Source organism: Procambarus clarkii, chromosome 93 (assembly GCF_040958095.1).
Source record: "Procambarus clarkii isolate CNS0578487 chromosome 93, FALCON_Pclarkii_2.0, whole genome shotgun sequence".
Lineage (NCBI taxonomy): Eukaryota > Metazoa > Arthropoda > Malacostraca > Decapoda > Cambaridae > Procambarus > Procambarus clarkii.
The window spans coordinates 11,664,465-11,683,946 of NC_091242.1; the positions used below are offsets into that span (position 1 = coordinate 11,664,465).

The 19,482-nt window shown below is 44.5% G+C and overlaps 1 protein-coding gene across 1 annotated transcript in view; it reads left to right on the top strand.

The window, feature by feature from the left end:
* LOC123747816 (venom protease) overlaps positions 1 to 19,482 on the top strand; it is a 469,133-nt gene that overhangs the window by 412,853 nt on the left and 36,798 nt on the right. The window contains exon 8 of the mRNA XM_069319452.1: positions 16,265 to 16,364. Within this exon, the coding sequence (XP_069175553.1) occupies positions 16,265 to 16,364 (100 nt within the window). The remainder of the gene's footprint in view (positions 1 to 16,264; positions 16,365 to 19,482) is intronic.

The window sequence follows — 19,482 nt, forward strand, 5'->3', positions numbered from 1 at the left end:
CCAACCGTCTACCACTCTGTTTGCGAAAGTGAATTTTCTTATATTTCTTCGGCATCTGTGTTTAGCTAGTTTAAATCTATGACCTCTTGTTCTTAAAGTTCCAGGTCTCAGGAAATCTTCCCTATCGATTTTATCAATTCTTGTTACTATTTTGTATGTAGTGATCATATCACTTCTTTTTCTTCTATCTTCTAGTTTTGGCATATTTAATGCCTCTAACCTCTTCTCGTAGCTCTTGCCCTTCAGTTCTGGGAGCCACTTTGTAGCATGTCTTTGCACCTTTTCCAGTTTGTTGATGTGCTCCATATACTTATTTTGTCCAGGTCATCTTGAAGGGCATGACAATCATTTAAGTTTCTTATCCTTCCTATTATCTTTGCATCATCAGCAAACATGTTCATATAATTCTGTAGACCAACTGGTAGTGTGTGTGTGTGTGTGTGTGTGTGTGTGTGTGTGTGTGTGTGTGTGTGTGTGTGTGTGTGTGTGTGTGTGTGTGTGTGTGTGTGTGTGTGGTGTGTGTGTGTGTGGAAAAAATTAGTTAGTAGTTAGTAACAGTTGATTGATTGACAGTTGAGAGGCGGGCCGAAAGATCAGAGCTCAACCCCCGCAAGCACAACTAGGTGAATACAGCATATCCAATCATAACGGACATATGCTTGGTCATGACAATGATGTTCTGACATGTGCAAGTGTTGTGTATAGAGCTGATGTTATTCCTCTTTATATGAGCCTCTAGAGATGAGTTATGATCACTACCAGGTCTTCCTCTCTAGTTGTTTTAGGGAGATCGTGTTCTGGCCTTTCTGCTCCTGTTCCCATTTTCGTCAACTTGCACATGCTGGTATTGAACTCTAGCAGTCATTTCTCGGACCACTTCTGCAGATTATTTAAGTCATCTCGAAGATCCTCATCTATAATTCTTCATCTGTCTCAACCTTTCTCATTAGTTTTGCATCAACTGCTAACATCGACATTTAAAACGGCTCTTGCTGAAGTATGGAGTTAGCAACGTAGACCATAAAAAATCATTGCCCCCATCATCAGAGGGCCCAGGTCAATGTTGCACGGGTCCTCTGATGGCCCATGCAACATTGCAAACGGTGCTAGCAATGTTGCAAAATGGTGCTAACAAAAGTAGGGATGCAATATGCTGTGTAGCATACAACATTGTTCAGATAAAAATTGAGGTTTGCAACATGTTACTGAAACATGTTACTGAAACATGTTTGCAACATGTAGCAACATAAAGAAATGGGGTTGGGTGTAAGAAGGGCACACACGTGAGATTGGACAATGGCCTTTACTTTTGGACAATACTTTTCGATTTCCATATTTCACATGAACGTCACTAATACATCGTATTAATGTAACCATGCGTAATACAACCTAAGCAAACCTTAGGTTATGTTAGGTTGTCATAATCCGAAATATTGTACAATTACAATAATTCTTTATTAGTTATACACATTAGGTTGTATATTTGATGATAATCTTTGTTTTGTAAACATTTATGGCTTATTATTGACTTGTCACTTATTTCATAATTTCTATTGTATCGATAGAGAGGACAGAACTCTAACTTTTTATTGAATAAAACGGGAGCGCGAAAAATGAACATATTACTACTGATTTACTCTCAGGAGGAGGGGGAGGAGGGGAGTATATCTCTTCAGATGAGAAGAGTAACAATGGGTTTAAACAAGTTGATTACAAGATTATCATTAAAAAAAACATATTTCGAACATTGTAAAGCTCGTGGGTTGTGCATCATGCATCAGATCACGAGACAAGTGCGTCTGTCATCAGATCACGAGACAAGTGCGTCCGTCATCAGATCACGAGACAAGTGCGTCCGTCATCAGATCACGAGACAAGTGCGTCCGTCATCAGATCACGAGACAAGTGCGTTCGTCATCAGATCACGAGACAAGTGCGTCATGCATCAGTTCACGAGACAAGTGCGTCTGTCATCAGAGCACGAGACAAGTGCGTCAGGCATCAGAGCATCAAGGATCAATATATAGGTTTTTCCATCCTGACATGTACCAAACCTCACTGGAGGACAGAAAATGCTATGATCTCAGCTACCCATACTTTCACGTGAAAGGCACAGAACGCTACATGAAGAGTGGCAAGCAGGATAATGAATTTGGAAGAAACTCGAGATTTTTTTTATACCAAACCGAAAGAGAATTCAAAAGGAAGAGCATGGAGAGTGTATGGAACTGGATGCCAGACCCACTTGCATTCCAGAATTACAGATACAATTACACACCGAAAGGGAACTACAACTACGACAGGCAACTGCCCTACAACAATCAGCACTGGTCAAAAGAAACTCAGTATGTCCACGCATAATGGACTTGCCGAAAAAGTCTCCCAGTCAAACTATCACTAATAGAGTAACCTCATTCATCTTTGCCAACATACAAGGACTACTAAAATCAAGAACAGACAACAAAGTACAGTTCATAAATGGCCTCCTCACGGAGTCAAATCCAGTATTTGGAGCTTTCACAAAAACCCATGCAGGGTAATTCTTAGACAGTGAGATCTGGATTCGAGGATATAACCTATACAGGTGTGATAGGAAAATTAGGTCACATGGAGGAGTGGGTCTGTATATTAGAGAAGACCTTGTATGCTCGGACCTCCTTAACGTTACAAATGAGGTGGTAGAGGTACTGGGATTATAAATAGAGAAAATAAACTTAGTGATTATTCTAATATACAAACCGCCAGATGCAACGGCTGAGGAATTCACAGAACAGATAAGCAAAACAGAGAATAGCCTTGATAATTTGGAGATCCCGATACCTGATATTATCTTCCTGGGTGACTTCAACTTGCCTAGTCTCAGATGGAGAATAGCAAACAATAATATTATACCAGGAAATCTCTCGGGACCTAACCAACCACAGATTAGAGAACTACTTAGATTCTGTGACAAATTTTCACTCAACCTGCAGATATCGGAGCCAACGAGAAATGAAAATATTCTAGATCTGGTCTTTACAAACAATGGAGACATTATCAGGGACATTACGATATCAGATACCACATACTCAGATCACAAGCTCATTGAAGTGCAAACTACCATCAATACTCAGAATAGACCAAAAAGTTGATAAAGCGAGAGGGGCTATTCAGTAAATTAAATTTTAATAATAAAAGGATAGACTGGGAGAAAATAAACAGGGAACTTACAAATATTCCATGGGAAACTGTTCTAAGTAATACAAGTCCTACAGAAGGAATAGAATAACTGACTTCGGAAGCATATTAAGTCTGTCTGAAACATGTTCCTTTGAAGAAAGCCAGAAAGAGAACTAACGTAACGTAGAAAGAGAACACAGACGACACTATAAAAGAAGGAATAAAATAGTGGAAATCCTTATGCAGACACGAATTTCCCGTCAAAGAAGGAATAATTTAAATAGGGAGATTGAAGAAATCAAGCTCAAATTGAAACACTCATATCAAACTGAAGAAAGGCAGTTAGAACAGAAAACAATTCAGGAAATAAAGAAAAATGCAAAATACTTCTTCACATATGCGAAATCAAAAGCAAAAACCACTGCCAATATTGGACCTATTCGTACAAGTAAAGGTTCATACACGGAGGATGACAAAGAAATTAGTGAAATCCGAAAAAAAGCAGTATGAGGACATGTTTAGCACTCCAATAAACAACATGAAAGTGGAAGATCCAGACAATCTTTATGCGGGATATCCAAACCCCTGTAAATATAACTGATATCAACACGAGCATACTAGACTTTAAAGAGAAATTGAAAACATGCCCATGCACTCGGCCCCGGGTCCAGATTCATGGAATTCAATATTTATACAGAAATGCAAAGTGCCGGTAGCACAGGCACTCAGTATAGTGTGGAGGAAGAGCTTGGACATGGGGAAGATACCAGATGCTGTTAAAGTAGCAGACACAGCCCCTCTACACAAGGGAGGGAGCAAAGCATTGGCAAAGAATTATAGACCAGTTGCACTAACGTCGCACATAATAAAAGTATTTGAGAGAGTGATAAGGAGTCAGGTCATCAATTTCATGGAGACCAATGACCTTTACAACCCAGGCCAACATGGATTTCGAGTGGGAAGATCGTGCCTCTCACAGCTACATTATCACTACGACAAAGTCACTGAAGCATTAGAAGAAAAACAGATGTGATATACACGGACTTCACAAAGGCTTTTGATAAATGTGACCATGGCGTGATAGCACACAAAATGAAGTCAATGGTAATAACCGGTAAAGTAGGACGCTGGATACTCAGTTTTCTGTCAAACAGGACTCAGCGAGTAACAGTCAACCATATAAAATCGAGTCCAAGCGCAGTTAAAAGCACTGTACCTCAGGGTGCAGTCCGTGCACCGCTGCTTTTCCTTATTCTCATATCAGATATAGACAAAAATACAAGTCACAGCTTCGTATCATCCTTTGCAGATGACACAAAAATCAGTATGAAAATTATCTCGGCTGAAGACATTGGAAAAACTTCAAGCTGATATTAATAAAGTTTTCGACTGGGCATCAGAAAATAACATGATGTTTAACAGTGATAAATTCCAGGTACTCAGGTACGGTACCTGAGAACGGTATTCTCGAGATTTGGGAATACTGATGTCCGACGATATAACGTTTAGGGAGCATAACCAAGCAAATATTGCATTAGCCAGAAAAATGAATTGATGAATTACGAGAACTTTCAAGTCCAGGGATCCCTTCACAATGGTTGTACTCTTCAGGTCACTTGTGTTGTCCCATCTTGAGTACTGCTGAGCAGTACTTGTATTCCCTCTTAGAGGGAATACAGAGAACATATACGGCACGCATAGACGCGATAAAGCACCTAAATTATTGGGATCGTCTCAAAGCCCTCCAAATGTACTCACTAGAAAGAAGACGAGAGAGATATCAAATAATATACACGTGGAAAATACTGGAGGGCCAAGTACCAAATCTACACAGTAAAATAACAACGTACTGGAGTGAACGATATGGAAGAAAATGCAGAATAGAACCAGTGAAGAGCAGGGGTGCCATAGGTACAATTAGAAAACACAGTATAAACATCAGAGGTCCACGGTTGTTCAACACCCTCCCAGCGAGCATAAGAAATATTGCCGGAACAACTGTGCACATCTTCAAGAGGAAACTAGATTGTTTCCTCCAAGGAGTGCCGGACCAACCGGGCTGTGGTGGGTATGTGGACCTGATGACCGCTCCAAGCAATAGCCTAATGGACCAAACTCTCACAAGTCAAGTCTGGCCTCGGGCCGGGCTTGGGGAGTAGAAGAACTCCCAGAACCCCATCAACCTGGTAGCACAAGACAAGTGTGTCCGTCATCAGAGCACGAGACAAGTGCGTCAGGTATCAGAGCACAGTGTCACCAGAGCAAGAGACAAGTGCGTCAAGTTGTCAACAGAGCACGAAGAAGTGTCGAACAGATATTTAAAACGTGCAGATATTCACAATGAGAGGGTTTGTTACCTGAAGCTCCGATTTGGTAATAATGGAAGTTGTAGTGAAGGAACTGATGAATCTGTTTGGAGCTCTGAGGATAGAGTTAGATTCCATATGGGAGGAGCTACGACAGCTGAAACAACGTCAAGAAGAAACAAACGAGGAGACCAGTATTTAAAAGTCCTCACCATGGAATGTCACAAAGGACAGGGGTCTTAAACACTTTGATGCACCCGGTACCCGCGAAAAAACTCTGCGCATTGTGTGCGCGGCGTTTTTTTCTCATGAGCGTAAACACCAAACAATGTGCAATCTTTTCACTCTCCTAACACCAATACTCGAGCTACGTATTTCCTTTTGGTATCAATGTGTTGGCAATAAAATTCTCTACAAGATCATATGTATAAAATGTAACCAAAGCATTAGCTATTCCACCACGAAATAAATAAAAACGTAAATCACTCACCGTCTCGCTGTACGCCCAAACAGCTACAAAATGTTCATACTCTTTTGTTTGTTGTCAGCTCCACATTAGTCCTACAGCGTTAAATTTTATATCACTGAACTCGCAATAAAATTCTCTACACAGTCATACGCATATAAATGTGGAATCATGATCGCGGCCAACACAAGAGTGTGTGAAGTGGGCGATTACCCTCGTTGTGTCACCAACTCAATTGTCTCTCCTGTAAGTTACAATACAACGCCGTTTTCTCAAATAGGCACTGTGCCTATTAGAGATAACGAAAATTTAATGGCAAACATATTCATACAAACCCGAAGTCGATCGAGTAGTATATACCCACTATAACACGGACCGTAAATGTACGACGCGACCCCACAAGCGCTTAAATAAACCGCCCGCACATCCAAGTGAAGATGGCAGAAAAGTGTTTAATTAAGAAGACATAAAGACACTGAAGACATAAAGACATTGGCCGTGGCCTCACCGCGGCCAATGCGGTGAGGCCGCCTACCGATGTCCTAAAAACTTCCAACTCATTCCCCGTGCTGGAAGATGAGCGCTGTAGGGAGCCTGTAGTTCACACGAAAGGTAAGGCAACGAAGGTAGCGCCAGTCCCTTAAGTTTCCCACAAAGTAAAGGAAGTAGCTAAGCGAATTTTGGTTGTGGGAGATTCCCAGGTGAGGTATTTGGATGGAACTTTCTGTGCCAAAGATAGGGGCAACTGGTTAAGGGTTTGCTATCCGGGAGCAGGAATTGGTGATATAGTAAACAACATGAATATTATAGCTGGAAATGGGAACAAACCCATTTATTGTATCAGTGCCGGTGGAAGTGATGTAGGATGAGTTAGGAGTGAGGCGCCTGATACAGAACTTTAAGACAGCCATAGAATTAGTTAGGAAAAAGGGAGGAATCCCGATCATATGTGGCATTCTTCCAAGGGAGTTGAAAATGAATGGTTGCCAAAGGCACTTCGTGTCAATTGCCGACTGGACAAATATTTGCAAATCAAATGCAATATCATTCATTGATAACTGGGAACACTTAAATGGAAAAAATGACATGTATGCTCGGGATGGGGTACACCTATGTAGGGCTGGTGTTGTTGTTGTTGCGAACTCGTTGGAACCTGTGGATGGAGGAGGTTTGTTTGGATTTAAACTGTTAGAAGATATTGTTATGTGAATTGATATGGGGAAAGGAGGTAATAAAACCAGTCTCCGTGGTGCAGTGGTAAGACACTCGCCTGGCGTTCCGCGAGCGCTCTGTCATGGGTTCGTATCCTGGCCGGGGAGGATTTACTGGGCGCAAATCCTTAACTGTAGCCTCTGTTTAACGCAACAGTAAAATGTGTACTTGGTTGTAACAACGATTCTTCGCGGCGGGGATCGTATTCCAGGGACCTGCCCGAAACGCTACGCGTACTAGTGGCTGTACAAGAATGTAACAACTCTTGTATATATCTAAAAAAAAAATGTGTTTAGTGGGGAAACTATTTCTCCTCGTGTTGTTTCATCCTTACCCCCATGGAGGGTCCCCGTTCCTCAATATTGCAATTCCCTGACCCCCATCTCTAAAGCTTTTTTCCCTCCTAGAGTTCTGAAACGCCTTTTCCTTGAATCCCCCCCCCCTCCCTGTCCGGCCCGTTGTTGCCATGAGGGAGCTTGGTGGGTGGTTGCCGGAGTGTGATGCTCCATGGGACAGTCCTCTGTCCTTTTGTGGCCATGTGCTCCTGCTGCTGTCCTCTCGAATTCTGTCGGGCGACTTTTCCTTTTCCTTATGTTTCGTTTTTCTCTCCCCCACCCCCTCTTCTCCTTTCTAATTGCCATTTCCCACCGACCTTTTGCCTGTTTTGATTATTCTTTTGGCCGTCTTTTGTTTTTACGCCCGGGTGTTTGAGGAGGCATACTCTTGCACCGATTCTTGAGTGCACATACTTTTGAACTGTGGTACCCGACGTCGCGAGCGAGGGTACGCTTTTATTGTCAGTCCTTCTTTTGTCACTGAACCCGATCTCGACGGACTGACGGTTCTTAAAGTAGAGTTTGTCGGACGTATACTCACGACGCACCTCTAGGGGGCCCCAGCAAGATCAGCAACATGTCTCTTGTTGCGTGTCTTGCCTCTAATTGTGGGCGTGGGGGCACATTCGTGAATGAAAGTCTTTCCTCTCGTTTTATGTCACATTCTGTTCCTATTGTGCCTTCTCGGACTCATGGGGGATGAGTGACCAAGCCCCCGAGTCGGACTGTGTTGGAAGACCAGGCTCTGTAGCCCCTGCAGCATTGAGCCCCCACCTTGCTCCTCCTTTGACCCTTCTGACTACTCCCCTCGGCTCCCCTCCCTCCTCTGTGGTTGGGTCGAGCCACAAGCCCCAGTGGTGACCACGTCGTCTCCTAGCACGGCTCATTCTCTCATTGTGACTACTGCATCTTTTAACCCGTCTCTCTCTCGGGTCTAGGGGTCCAAGCCACGGCTGCACTCGCTCGATCCCTTCCCCGAACTAATGCGTACCAAACCTTGTTTGTTCCCGCTTCGTGGGCCAAATACTTTGATCTCCTCCCTCTGGATTCTACACCTCCTGACGATTTCTCCCTCCATAAGTACCTTGTTGATTCAGTAGATACCTTTGTAAGTTTCAACCCCACCCGTCTCGGTACATGAGTCGCTACTGCTCCTTCTCAGGATGCAGCCACCCACTTGGCCGCCTTATCCTGCCTTGGCGAGACCCCTGTTCAAGTCTCCAAGAACGCTCGGTTGAATGCCAGTGTTGGCACTGTTCTCCTCCCACCCCATGTTGCAACCAGTGTTAGGAATCTACAGGACTGCCACGAAGATATTCGGCATATCCTCGAAGCCCAGGGCCATTCTGTCCTCCAGGTAGACACGTTTATTCGTCTCTCTCATGGCGTTGCCGTCAACCCCTTCGGGTTGTGAAGCTTACCTTTGATGATAGGACCCTTCCGCCCTCTGTCATTCTTGCTGGTGCCAGGTGCTCCGTCTAGGAGTATATTCCCTCTCCTCGGCTCTGTAATAAGTGCTGGAGGTTTGGGCATGGTGCCCTCCGATGTGTGGGGACGAAGGTCACTCTAAGTCGGAGTGCACTTCTCCTTGAGCTCGCTGCCTCAATTGCGGTGAGGCCCACCTTATCTTCTCCCACGTGTGTGTACATTACAAACAGCAGCTGTCCTCACCTTGAAGCACTAGGAACGTTTGTCTTTTCCTGAGGCGAGGCACCAAGTTCGCTGTCTCCCCCCTTTCGCTGGTGTCTCTTATGCTCGCGTGTTGCGCTCTTCCTCTCCTCGTCCTACCTACCTTCCTCAGTCTCACAACCGTTTCCAGCCCTTAGATCCAGACACGTCCACCGCTTCCTCCTCTGTTTCTTTAAGTTCTGTCCCGAAGGGTCCCTCTCATGGTTCTCTGTCTGAGGTTCCCCCTTCTTTCTACCCAGTCTGTCTTGTCTCCTGTGTCTTTTTCCTCGTCTCCCTCCGATCCTCTTTCCTATCCTTCTCCTCTGTCTCTTAGCTCTCCATGACGCCTGTCTGTGTGGGCTGATGTCCAGCACTCTCCCAGCGGCCATCGTGTTGTTTGCTCTCGTTCTGCTTCTCCTTTTGAGACGCTTGAATCTGTTGCCCATATGCTGTTGCTGGGATGCCTGTCTCTTTGAGTCCGAATCGAAAGCCTGGCTCTTCTCCTTCCTCCTACCCGGTGGGTAAGAAGGCTTCGTTAACCAGACCACACACTAGAAGGTGAAGGGACGGCAACGTTTCGGTCCGTGCTGGACCATTCTCAAGTCGATTGTGATGAGGAAGATTGATTGATAAAGATTAAGCCACCCAAGAGGTGGCACGGGCATGAATAGCCCGTAAGTGGTACAATTTTTTTTTTCTCAGTATTCTGAGGTTGCTTTTAACCATCAAGCTGTTATCGCGGGGGAGGATACTGCTTCACAGTCTTTATGAGGGTGTCCAGCTGCTGGACACCTTTGTTGACCAGGAGAGTGGCTGTGTTGATGGCTTCAGGGTGGCCACTGCATGATTCAGGAACTCTTAAAGCTCTTCTAAGGTCATTGGTTGCTTCACATTCCAGTAGATAGTGAAGTAATGGCTTTTCTGTGACAGTTTGGCAGAAGATGCACTCTCTCTGTCGGGGTTCACCAATCTCCCAGTTGCATCTGTAACCTAGACGTAGTCTATATAACCTAACTGCTATTTCCCTGTGGATTCCTTTTGGGATATTTAACCTTTCTAATTTGGTAGCCTGAAGATACCATGTTGCAGATGGCGAACCTTCAGCTATTCTCTGGTGCAGGTAGGTTTTGTTGAGATGTGAGAGTTTTTTGGTGATGATGTTTTTTATGTTCTCTAGGCTGGGTTGAATTGTTTTATGTATCACTGGATGACGAGTTGCCAATTTAGCAATTTCATCAGCTTTTTCATTTAATGGGATTCCAATATGGGATGGGATCCAGTTTAAAGTTATGTTGAGTCCTTTGCCTTTAGCGACTGCTCCAAGATACAAAATGGTGGTAATTATTTCCACATTATCTTTCCACTGTTTTTGTCCTAGTATTTGAAGTGCAGCTTTTGAGTCTGTGTGTATGATTGCATTTTGAGTGTTTTGTGCAATCACATATGCGAATGCCTGTTGTATGGCAAACAGCTCAGTTTGGGTTGATGATACTAGTCCTCCCAGCCTCCAATATGCCTGTACGCTGGTCGTGCAAAGAGCAGCGCCAGCACTCTCATTTTCTGTGTCCGCCGATCCGTCTGTGAAGATGTGGGTGGCTCCTGCTACTGCTATGCTATACATTTGCTCTTCTATTATGCGGCTTAGGATTGTCGGATCATAGGCAGCCTTTTTCATTGGGAGACTTTCTATTACTATTTTGAAAGTAGGCTCTTCCCACGGCGCGGAAGGAGTGTAATTTGGGTGTGGATGATCACCCTCTCTATCAAGAATCATGCTTTTTAAATGTAGTCGGTTTAGGACTTTTCCTGCTTGATGAGGAAGTTGATGCAGGCAATAAATAGGCAAGAGAGAGGTGAGGAGCAAGGTAAGGTGTAGTAGACGGGATAGTAATAGTAATAAGAACTGCAGAGGGCCTATTGGCCCATACGAGGCAGCTCCTATTATACCCACCGAATGAGAAGAAGATAGTAATAGGAATAAGAAGAGGATAGCAAGGGAACGTAAGAGAAAACAATGAACAGAAAAAAAGAGAAGAGAGAAAGAAAAGAAAAGAGAAAGAAAGATAAATGGAAGGCTAAGCTTATGTTAGGTCACGTTTGTTAGAAAGATTAGAGCATTTGAGTATATACTGTGAAAGGGAAGAGTCCACAGCAACAAAGCCAGGACTCAAGTTCATGTTGGGTACGTTGTGTATTAGAGCCGATTCAACAAGACGTCGTCTGTGTAGAGTAGAGGCAGGAAAGATTATTTTGGAGGAAGATCAATCAATGGGATTAGAATCCCTCACATGACAGAAGAGAGCATTGTTAGTTTCTGCAGACTTAACACTTCTCTTGTGTTCTTTAGGACTTATTGCCATCGGACTTGTTGTGACTCATTGCCTGCATAAGAAGGCTTCGCTTTCCTCCTCGCCCCCTACCTCTGACTCTCTTGCTTCATCCACTCCTGTTTCGGTGGTTGGGCACTCTGTTCCTGCTATGTAAGTTTCTTTGGCCCCTCCCCCCGCTTCCCTCTCGGTTGCTGCCTTCGCTGAGGTGCACTCCTTGGTTTTTGTCTCTCCTGCTGCTGTCCTTGACCCTCGGTTGTTCCCCCCCCCCCCTCCTCCTCCGGATCCTGCTCGTCTGCCTCTGGTCGGTCCTCTGGCTCCCTTCCATCCATCCTTACACAGTTTACCCATGCCCCCTAACCCCTGACTTCACTGACCCTGATCCTGATCCTGCACTTCTTTAACGTGCTGTGTTCCTTTTTCAGCTTTGTTTCTTTGTTGTCATCTGTTGCTGTTCTTTCTCCTTTTCTCCATGTCTACTCTTCAATGGAATATTCACGATATTACGCCAATTTCCATGAACTCTAACTTCTGATTTCACAGCTTTTGCTCCTTTGTGTCTCTCTAGGAGCTGATGCTTAGTGCTCGTCCTGGTCGTCTCTCTTGATTTGTTCTGATGTTCCCTTTGTCCCCCTACTTTTTCCGTCGCCTCTCCAATGTTCTGCTGCACGTGTCTTTGTGCATAAATGGTACACGGTTTGTTCCATATACCTCCCCCTAAATGTCCCGCTTTCTCGTCCCGATCTTAAACACCTTCTGGACTCCCTGTCAGAGCCTGTGCTCATGCTGGGTGATTTCATTTGTCGACATACCCTCTGGGGTGATGTTCTGACAAACACCCAAGGTCGCCTTCTCGAACCGTTCAGCCTCTCTTCTTCCCTGTCTCTTCTGAATTCTGGTGAGCCTACTCATTTGGACTCTCGTACTTGCACCCTTTCCTGTCTTTCTCTTTCTGTTTGCTCGTCGTATCTTTACCTGGATTTCATGTGGCAGATTCTTGATAACATATATGGCAGTGACCATTTCCCCATCCTTGTTACCTTTTCCTCTTTTTCACCCTCCCCTCTCCTTCCCTAGGTGGCAGTTTGCTAAGGCAGATTGGAACCTATTTACCCTCCGTGCTGCTCTCTCTGACCTCTCCATTCTGCCTCTCCCTCGAGCCCTCCTCCTTTTTCATGACACCATCTTCGACGCTGCCCTCCGCTCTATTCCTCGCTCTTCCTCTTGGGGACCACGGAAGTGCGTTCCCTGGTGGGATGTGGACTGTGCTCGGGCTGTCTGCTGTAAGCGTGCAGCCTGGAAGAGATACCGCCGCTGGGAGATGGCTGATTCTTTTTTTTTTCGTAAGGCAAGTGCGGTGGCCCGTAGGGCCATCCGTACAGCTAAGCGTGAGTGTTGGATCTCTTATGTTTCTACCATTTCGTCCGAAACTTCTCTGCTGCAAATCTGGAAGCGTGTCTGCAAAATAGCGGGTAAGTTCGTTCTCGATGTCTCACTGCTCCTTCACCTCCGTAGTACTCTTGTGTCAGACCCGTTGCAGGTCGCAACCAAACTGGGTTCCCACTTTTCTTCTGTTAGCTCTGGTTCTCATCTTCCTCAATCTTTCCTTCCTCAATCTTTCCTTCGTAAACCTGTCCTTGAATCTCGTCCTTTAGATTTTTGCACTCATCTCAGCCTTCCCTATAACGATCCCTTCTCTCTCTCTGAACTTCAGTCTGCCCTGGCCTTCTGCAGTTCTACGGCAGCGGGCTCAGATGGTATTCATTGATGAGATGTTTCGGCATCTCCCTCCGTGCACGTCTCAGTATTTACTGAGTCAGTATAATCAGGTCTGGGAGTCGTCGTCAGTCCCTGAGGGCTGGCTCGATGCCGTTGTCCTCCCTGTTCAGAAACCAGCGTCTCTTGGAACGTTATCTTGAGGTTATCTTGAAATGATTTCGGGGCTTTTAGTGTCCCCGCGGCCCGGTCCTCGACCAGGCCTCCACCCCTAGGAAGCAGCCCGTGACAGCTGACTAACACCCAGGTACCTATTTTACTGCTAGGTAACAGGGGCATAGGGTGAAAGAAACTCTGTCCATTGTTTCTCGCCGGCGCCTGGGATCGAACCCAGGACCACAGGATCACAAGTCCAGCGTGCTGTCCGCTCGGCCGACCGGCTCCTAAGGACTTCCGCCCTATTGCCCTCACGAGTTGTGTCTGCAAACTCTTTGAACCCATGGTTAACGTTCGTCTGATGTGGTTCTTAGAATACTATCGCCACCTCTCCCCTTCTCAACTTGGGTTTTGCAAGTGCCGCAGCACGACAGATGTCTTGATGAACTTGGTGGTCTATATTCATACTGCTTTTGCTGCGAAGACCTCCATTGTTGCCGTCCTTTTTGACCTTGAAAAGGCTTTCGACACCACTTGGCGATATCATATTCTGTCCCAAATTCATTCTTTTGGCCTTCGAGATAATCTCCCTCTCTTTCTCCAAAGCTTCCTCTCTCGCCATTCATTTCGAGTGAGGCTTGGTACCACCCTCTCTGCCTCTTTTCAGCAATACGATGGTGTGCCCCAAGGTAGTGTTCTGAGCACTACTCATTTTCTGGTTGCCCCCAAGATCGTCTTTCCTCTTTTCCTTCTGGCGTCTTCGATGTCGACGATCTTACCCTTTGTTGTCGGGGTGATGATTCGCCTCTCCTTCAACGGTGGCTTCAACTTGCAATTGATGCCGTGTCGTCTTGGGCCACCAATCATGACTTCAGATCTCTACGTCAAAGACTTGTGCTATGACTTTTACTCGGAAGTGTGTCGTTCTTCGTCCCCTCTTTGTCGTTTTATGGCCATCCCCTTGTGTACAAGGATTCCCCTAAGCTTTTAGGGTTACTCTTTGACACTCGTTTGTCTTGGTCGCCCCATACCTCTTCCCTCCGAGTTGAGTGCTCTAAGGCCCTTACCCTCCTTCAGGTATTGTCCCATACTTCTTGGGGAGCGGATCGGCGCATTGTCCTCGCTCTACATTCTTCTCTCGTCCTGTCTAAACTCGATTATGGTTGCCCTGCTTACTCGTCTGCTTCTCTTTCTACTCTTCGCCGACTTGATTCTTTGCACTATACTGGGTTGCGTCTCAGCTCTGGTGCCTTTTGTTCAACTCCCGCCCTCAGCTTGTATGTTGACACTGGCTTCCTATCTCTCCAGGACCACCGTAATCGTTACTGTCTTCGCTATCTTGCACGGTCCTTGCAACATCCTTCCTCTCGCCTCTGTCGTGTTTTAATTTCTACCCCTCCTGTGATTCCTGTTCCTCTTCACCACCTCCCTCTTTCTGTCTGGTTATTTCGCTTACAGGATTCTCTTTCCGCTCGTATTTATAATACTTCTCCTCGTGTTGTTCCTTCCTTGCCCCTGTGGAGAGTCTCCCTTCCGAAGTTTTGTACATCCTTGACCCGCATCACTAAAGCTTTTACCCCTCCTACGGTTCTGAAACGCCTTTTCCTTGAGCACTTTTCTTCTCACTCGCACTCAGTTTCCGTCTTCACTGATGGGTCTAAGTCTGCAGACGGTGTTGGCTACTCTGTTGTTTTTCCTGATCACACTTATATGTGTCGCCTACCTCCGGAGACTAGCATCTTTACAGCGGAGCTTTATGCTATTCTCTATGCTCTTTGTCTCATCCTCTCTCGTTGTCAATCTTCCTTTGCAGTTGTTGTTGACTCTCGTAGTGCCCTCATGGCTCTAGGGTCCTTTAATCCGGTTCATACAGTGGGTGTCGAGATCCAGCTTTGGCTGTTTCTTGTTCACAGTTAATTTAAGTCGGTTGAGTTTTGTTGGGTTCTCAGCCATATTTTTGTCTCTTTAAATGAGCGTGCGGATGCTGCCGCCAGGGAGGCTGTCAGCTCTTGTCCCATCTCTCATAAAGGTATTCCTAATTCCAACTTTTACCCGGTTATCCATTCCTCCATCCTTACCCGTTGGCAGGCTTCTTGGTCTTCTGTTACTGGTAACAAACTACATTCTCTTAAAGGTTGTGTGTCCTTGTGGCCGTCCTCCTGCCACCGTAACCGGCAAGGAGAAACGGCTCTGGCGAGTTTGCGTATTGGCCATACTCGCTTAACTCACTTGGTCACTTGATGGAGCGCAGCCCTGCTCCTTATTGTCCTAATTGCATTGTCCCTCTTACGGTCGTGCATATCCTTGTTGAATGTCCTGACTTCCGGGACGAGCGTGTGTCTTGTTTTCCGACCGTCCCCCGCGGTTGCTTGTCTCTCGATAGTATTCTTGGTAACTCGGATACTTTTGATATCGTTCGCCTTATGCGTTTCTGTTCTCGTATTGGCGTCCTTGGTGATATTTTGCGCCCTCTGATTATCCTGCACATTTTATGGTGCTCCATAACCTTCCCGGTTTGGTGCCTTCTTTTTTATAATTACTTACTGTGTGAGGCGTTGTATACTATATTTAACAAATCATTAGGGTCAGGCAGAGTGCCAGAGTCGTGGAAGTTTGCTAATGTGGTACCAATTTTTAGGAAAAAAGATAGATCACTTGCGTCAAACTATTGACCAATTAGCCTAACGTCTATTGTGGGAGAGTTACTTAAATCGATAACTGCAAGTACCATTCGTCTTCATCTTGAAAAACATAAATTAATAAACGATTCTTTGTTGAAACTGTTTACTTTGTCCAGGGCTGCATGAGAGGTGAGTCTGATACCATTGTCAAATGTTTTATGCCACTAAAAAACGTTTTGATAATTAGTTAAGCTTAGGTATGATCCTTAAACTAATGTATCTTGGTCTTGCATTTCAGAGTAACAAAATGCCTGCATGTCTGCCGTGGGGAAATGAGAGCTCCACCAACATTACGGGGCACAATGTTATTGTGACCGGATGGGGCAACACCTTCTATGGTCAGTTCTTATGTTTTTAATTGTGTTATCTTCACTTTGCTTGAGTAATATTTTCTATGGTCAGTTCGTATATTCTTTATTTTGATATCTTCACTCTCTACATCTCATCATCATTCTTTTCAATATCCTTAGTGTGACATATTTCTGTCACACTATCTCAATTCACACTATCGAAGTTCTACTGAACTTACTGGATCCTACAGCCTCTCCAAGGCACAACCCAGTGTTTTACGCAACTCCTCCCATGCACTCGAGCTATGTCAATAGGCCGTTCTCCCTCTTCGCCCTTATTTCATTACAAACAGAAATCACAATAGGCGGTAGAACGGCCTATTTACATAGCTCGAGTGCATGGGGGGAGTTGTGTAAAACCCTGGTTTGTGCCTCGGAGAGGCTACAGGATCCAGTAAGTTCAGTAGAACTTCGGTTTCAACTCCTTTTGACCATGTCCTAGCTCAGTCGATTAAGGCAGCATATGGGATGCTCTCGGACGTAGGTTCGAATCCTCGACACGGCCCTTGTGGATTTGTTCATTTAATGCATCACGCAATTGTGATTTCTGTGTGTAATGACGTAAGGGAGAAGAGGGAGAACGGCCTATTGACATAGATCGAGTGCATAGGGGGAGTTGCGTGAAACACTGGTTTGTGCCTCGGAGAGGCTGCAGGATCCAGTAAGTTCAGTAGAACTTCGGTTTCAACTCCTTTTGACCATGTCGTATCTCAGTCGAATAAGGCAGCATCTGGGATGCTTTCGGATGCAGGTTCGAATCCTTTTCATGGTCCTTGTGGATTTGTTCATTGAAAACCCTGTTCAAGGAGAAAATTGAGGGTAAACTTCTCGACAATAAATATAGTAGTTCGAATTTATATCATATCTTGTAAGTTATAATAAATATTGCTTGGCATTCTTACTCAAACATGTGAAAGTTGTAGGTTAATATGGGTTGAAATAAAGGCAAAAGAAAATAATCTCCTAATAAAATAAATACGTGGATAAGGATAATGGGTTGATAAGGATGATATTAAGTATACTTTAAGTAACTAATAAGGTCTGCATCTGGTCTCCATTTTTCAATATAACCTAAAGAGATAAAGAGAATGGAGTTTAAAATCTGAAAATTTAAAAAGAAAAATTCAAGTCAGAATTTTTGCCACCTGTAACTGATTAACTTGTTGACCAATTTCGTTCACCCTTCACATACATAGTTATGGGTATGCATTCCCCCAAGATGTAAAAGCTACAACAAAATCCGATTATAAACAATGGAGAAAAAATTGAAAAAAATGCCCTCCCCCAAAAAATAAATTGTTGGACATTGGTGAAACTAACAGATATTGTCATTGGGCAATATATTTATATGACATAGCAAAATACAGCATATTACCACAGTAATTATTATTTGTGTTATTATGTATTACTCAGTAATGCTAGAAGGCACCAGCTGCATATCCATTTTGTGAACCCTCCTTACTACTATTCTTCTTATATGTGCATCGGACAGGTGCTTGCATCTCTGTATCACTCCATTATCCCTCAGTTCCAGTTAATAGGAGCTGTTCTCCTTATAATCAGAACTTTTTTTTAATTGTTTACTAGCAGTACCCAGCAACACGTTGCTGTGGCTCAGCAACGCATGTGCGTTGCTGAGCCACAGTAACCTTCCCTGTCCCCAGTCCTCCCTGCCATTCCCCCCTCCCCCCTCACCCATCTCCTCGGCCTTAAAACCATTCTCCACTCCGTCCCCTTGCCCTCCCCACTATTCCCCACTCCACCATCCCCTCTTCCTTCCCACCATGCCCCATTCCCCTGTCCCTTTGTCCTTCCCACCAATTCTCTATTCCCCCATCCCAAACTTCCCTGTTCCCTCGTCCTTCACAACCATTACCCCGTCCCTTGTCCTCTCGTCCTCCCGACCATATCTCACTTCTGTCCCCCTTGTCATCTCCACCATTCCCAACTCCCTTGTCCGATGCCTTCCCAAATGGTCTGATGTTCCCATCAGAAAATTGGGAACATCAAGTGATCTGATGTTCCCATCACTGAAATACGAGAAAAACAGTTAAAAAATGATATGAAAATATGAAAAATTAAAAAATAAACTATACTCACGAAATGAACGGTCAGGTAAACAACACAGCTCAATTCCAATGCAATTCACACAAAATAATTAAATCAAAATGAAAATAAATGAAAATGTATGAAAATTCAACTTATCAATGCAATCAGAAACATTGAAATGGAATTGTAACATATCTAGTATAGCATGTGTTGCTCTTACATGCAACAGCTGGCACTGTTTTTCAAGAAAAGCATAGTTTTACCTGTCACAAGTATGGCATCTATACTTATACTTACAAAATGAACGGTATGGTAAACAACACAGCTCAATTCCAATACAATGTCACACAAAATAATTCACTAAAAAAATAAAATAAATCGAAATCTATGAAAATAAAATTTATCATTGCAATCGGAAACATTGAAATGGAATTCGGGACATATTTAGTATAGTGTGCATGTTGCCATTATGTGCAACAGATGGTGCTGTTTTTCAAAAAAACATGGTTTTACTTGTCATAGGGGTGGCATCTATATAGTAGGTATATATAAAGTATATATAAATATAGCGTTTAAGGTCAGGATTGACATTACAATTCAGAGTTTTAAATATATAGAGTACACATGAGAGGATGTGCAGTGACTTAATATCTAACATGTTCAGAGATTTGAGTAAGGGGTACCGAGCGCTGTCGGGGCCAGAGTTAGATATTGTTCTAATTGAAGCTTTGAGTTGGGTAATTATATGGCACAAATGATTTTGGGTTACCTTACCTTGAGGTTACCTTGAGGTTCTTCCGGGGCTTAGCGTCCCCGCGGCCCGGTCGTCGACCAGTCCTCCTGGTTGCTGGACTGATCAACCAGGCTGTGTTGGACGCGGTTACTCGCAGCCTGACGTATGTCACAGCCTGGTTGATCAGGTTTTGGAGGTGTTTGTCAAGTTCTCTCTTGAACACTGTGAGGGGGTCAGCCAGTTTTGCCCCTTATGTGTAGTGGAAGCATGTTGAACAGTCTCGGGCCTCTGATGTTGATAGAGTTCCCTCTCAGAGTACTCGTT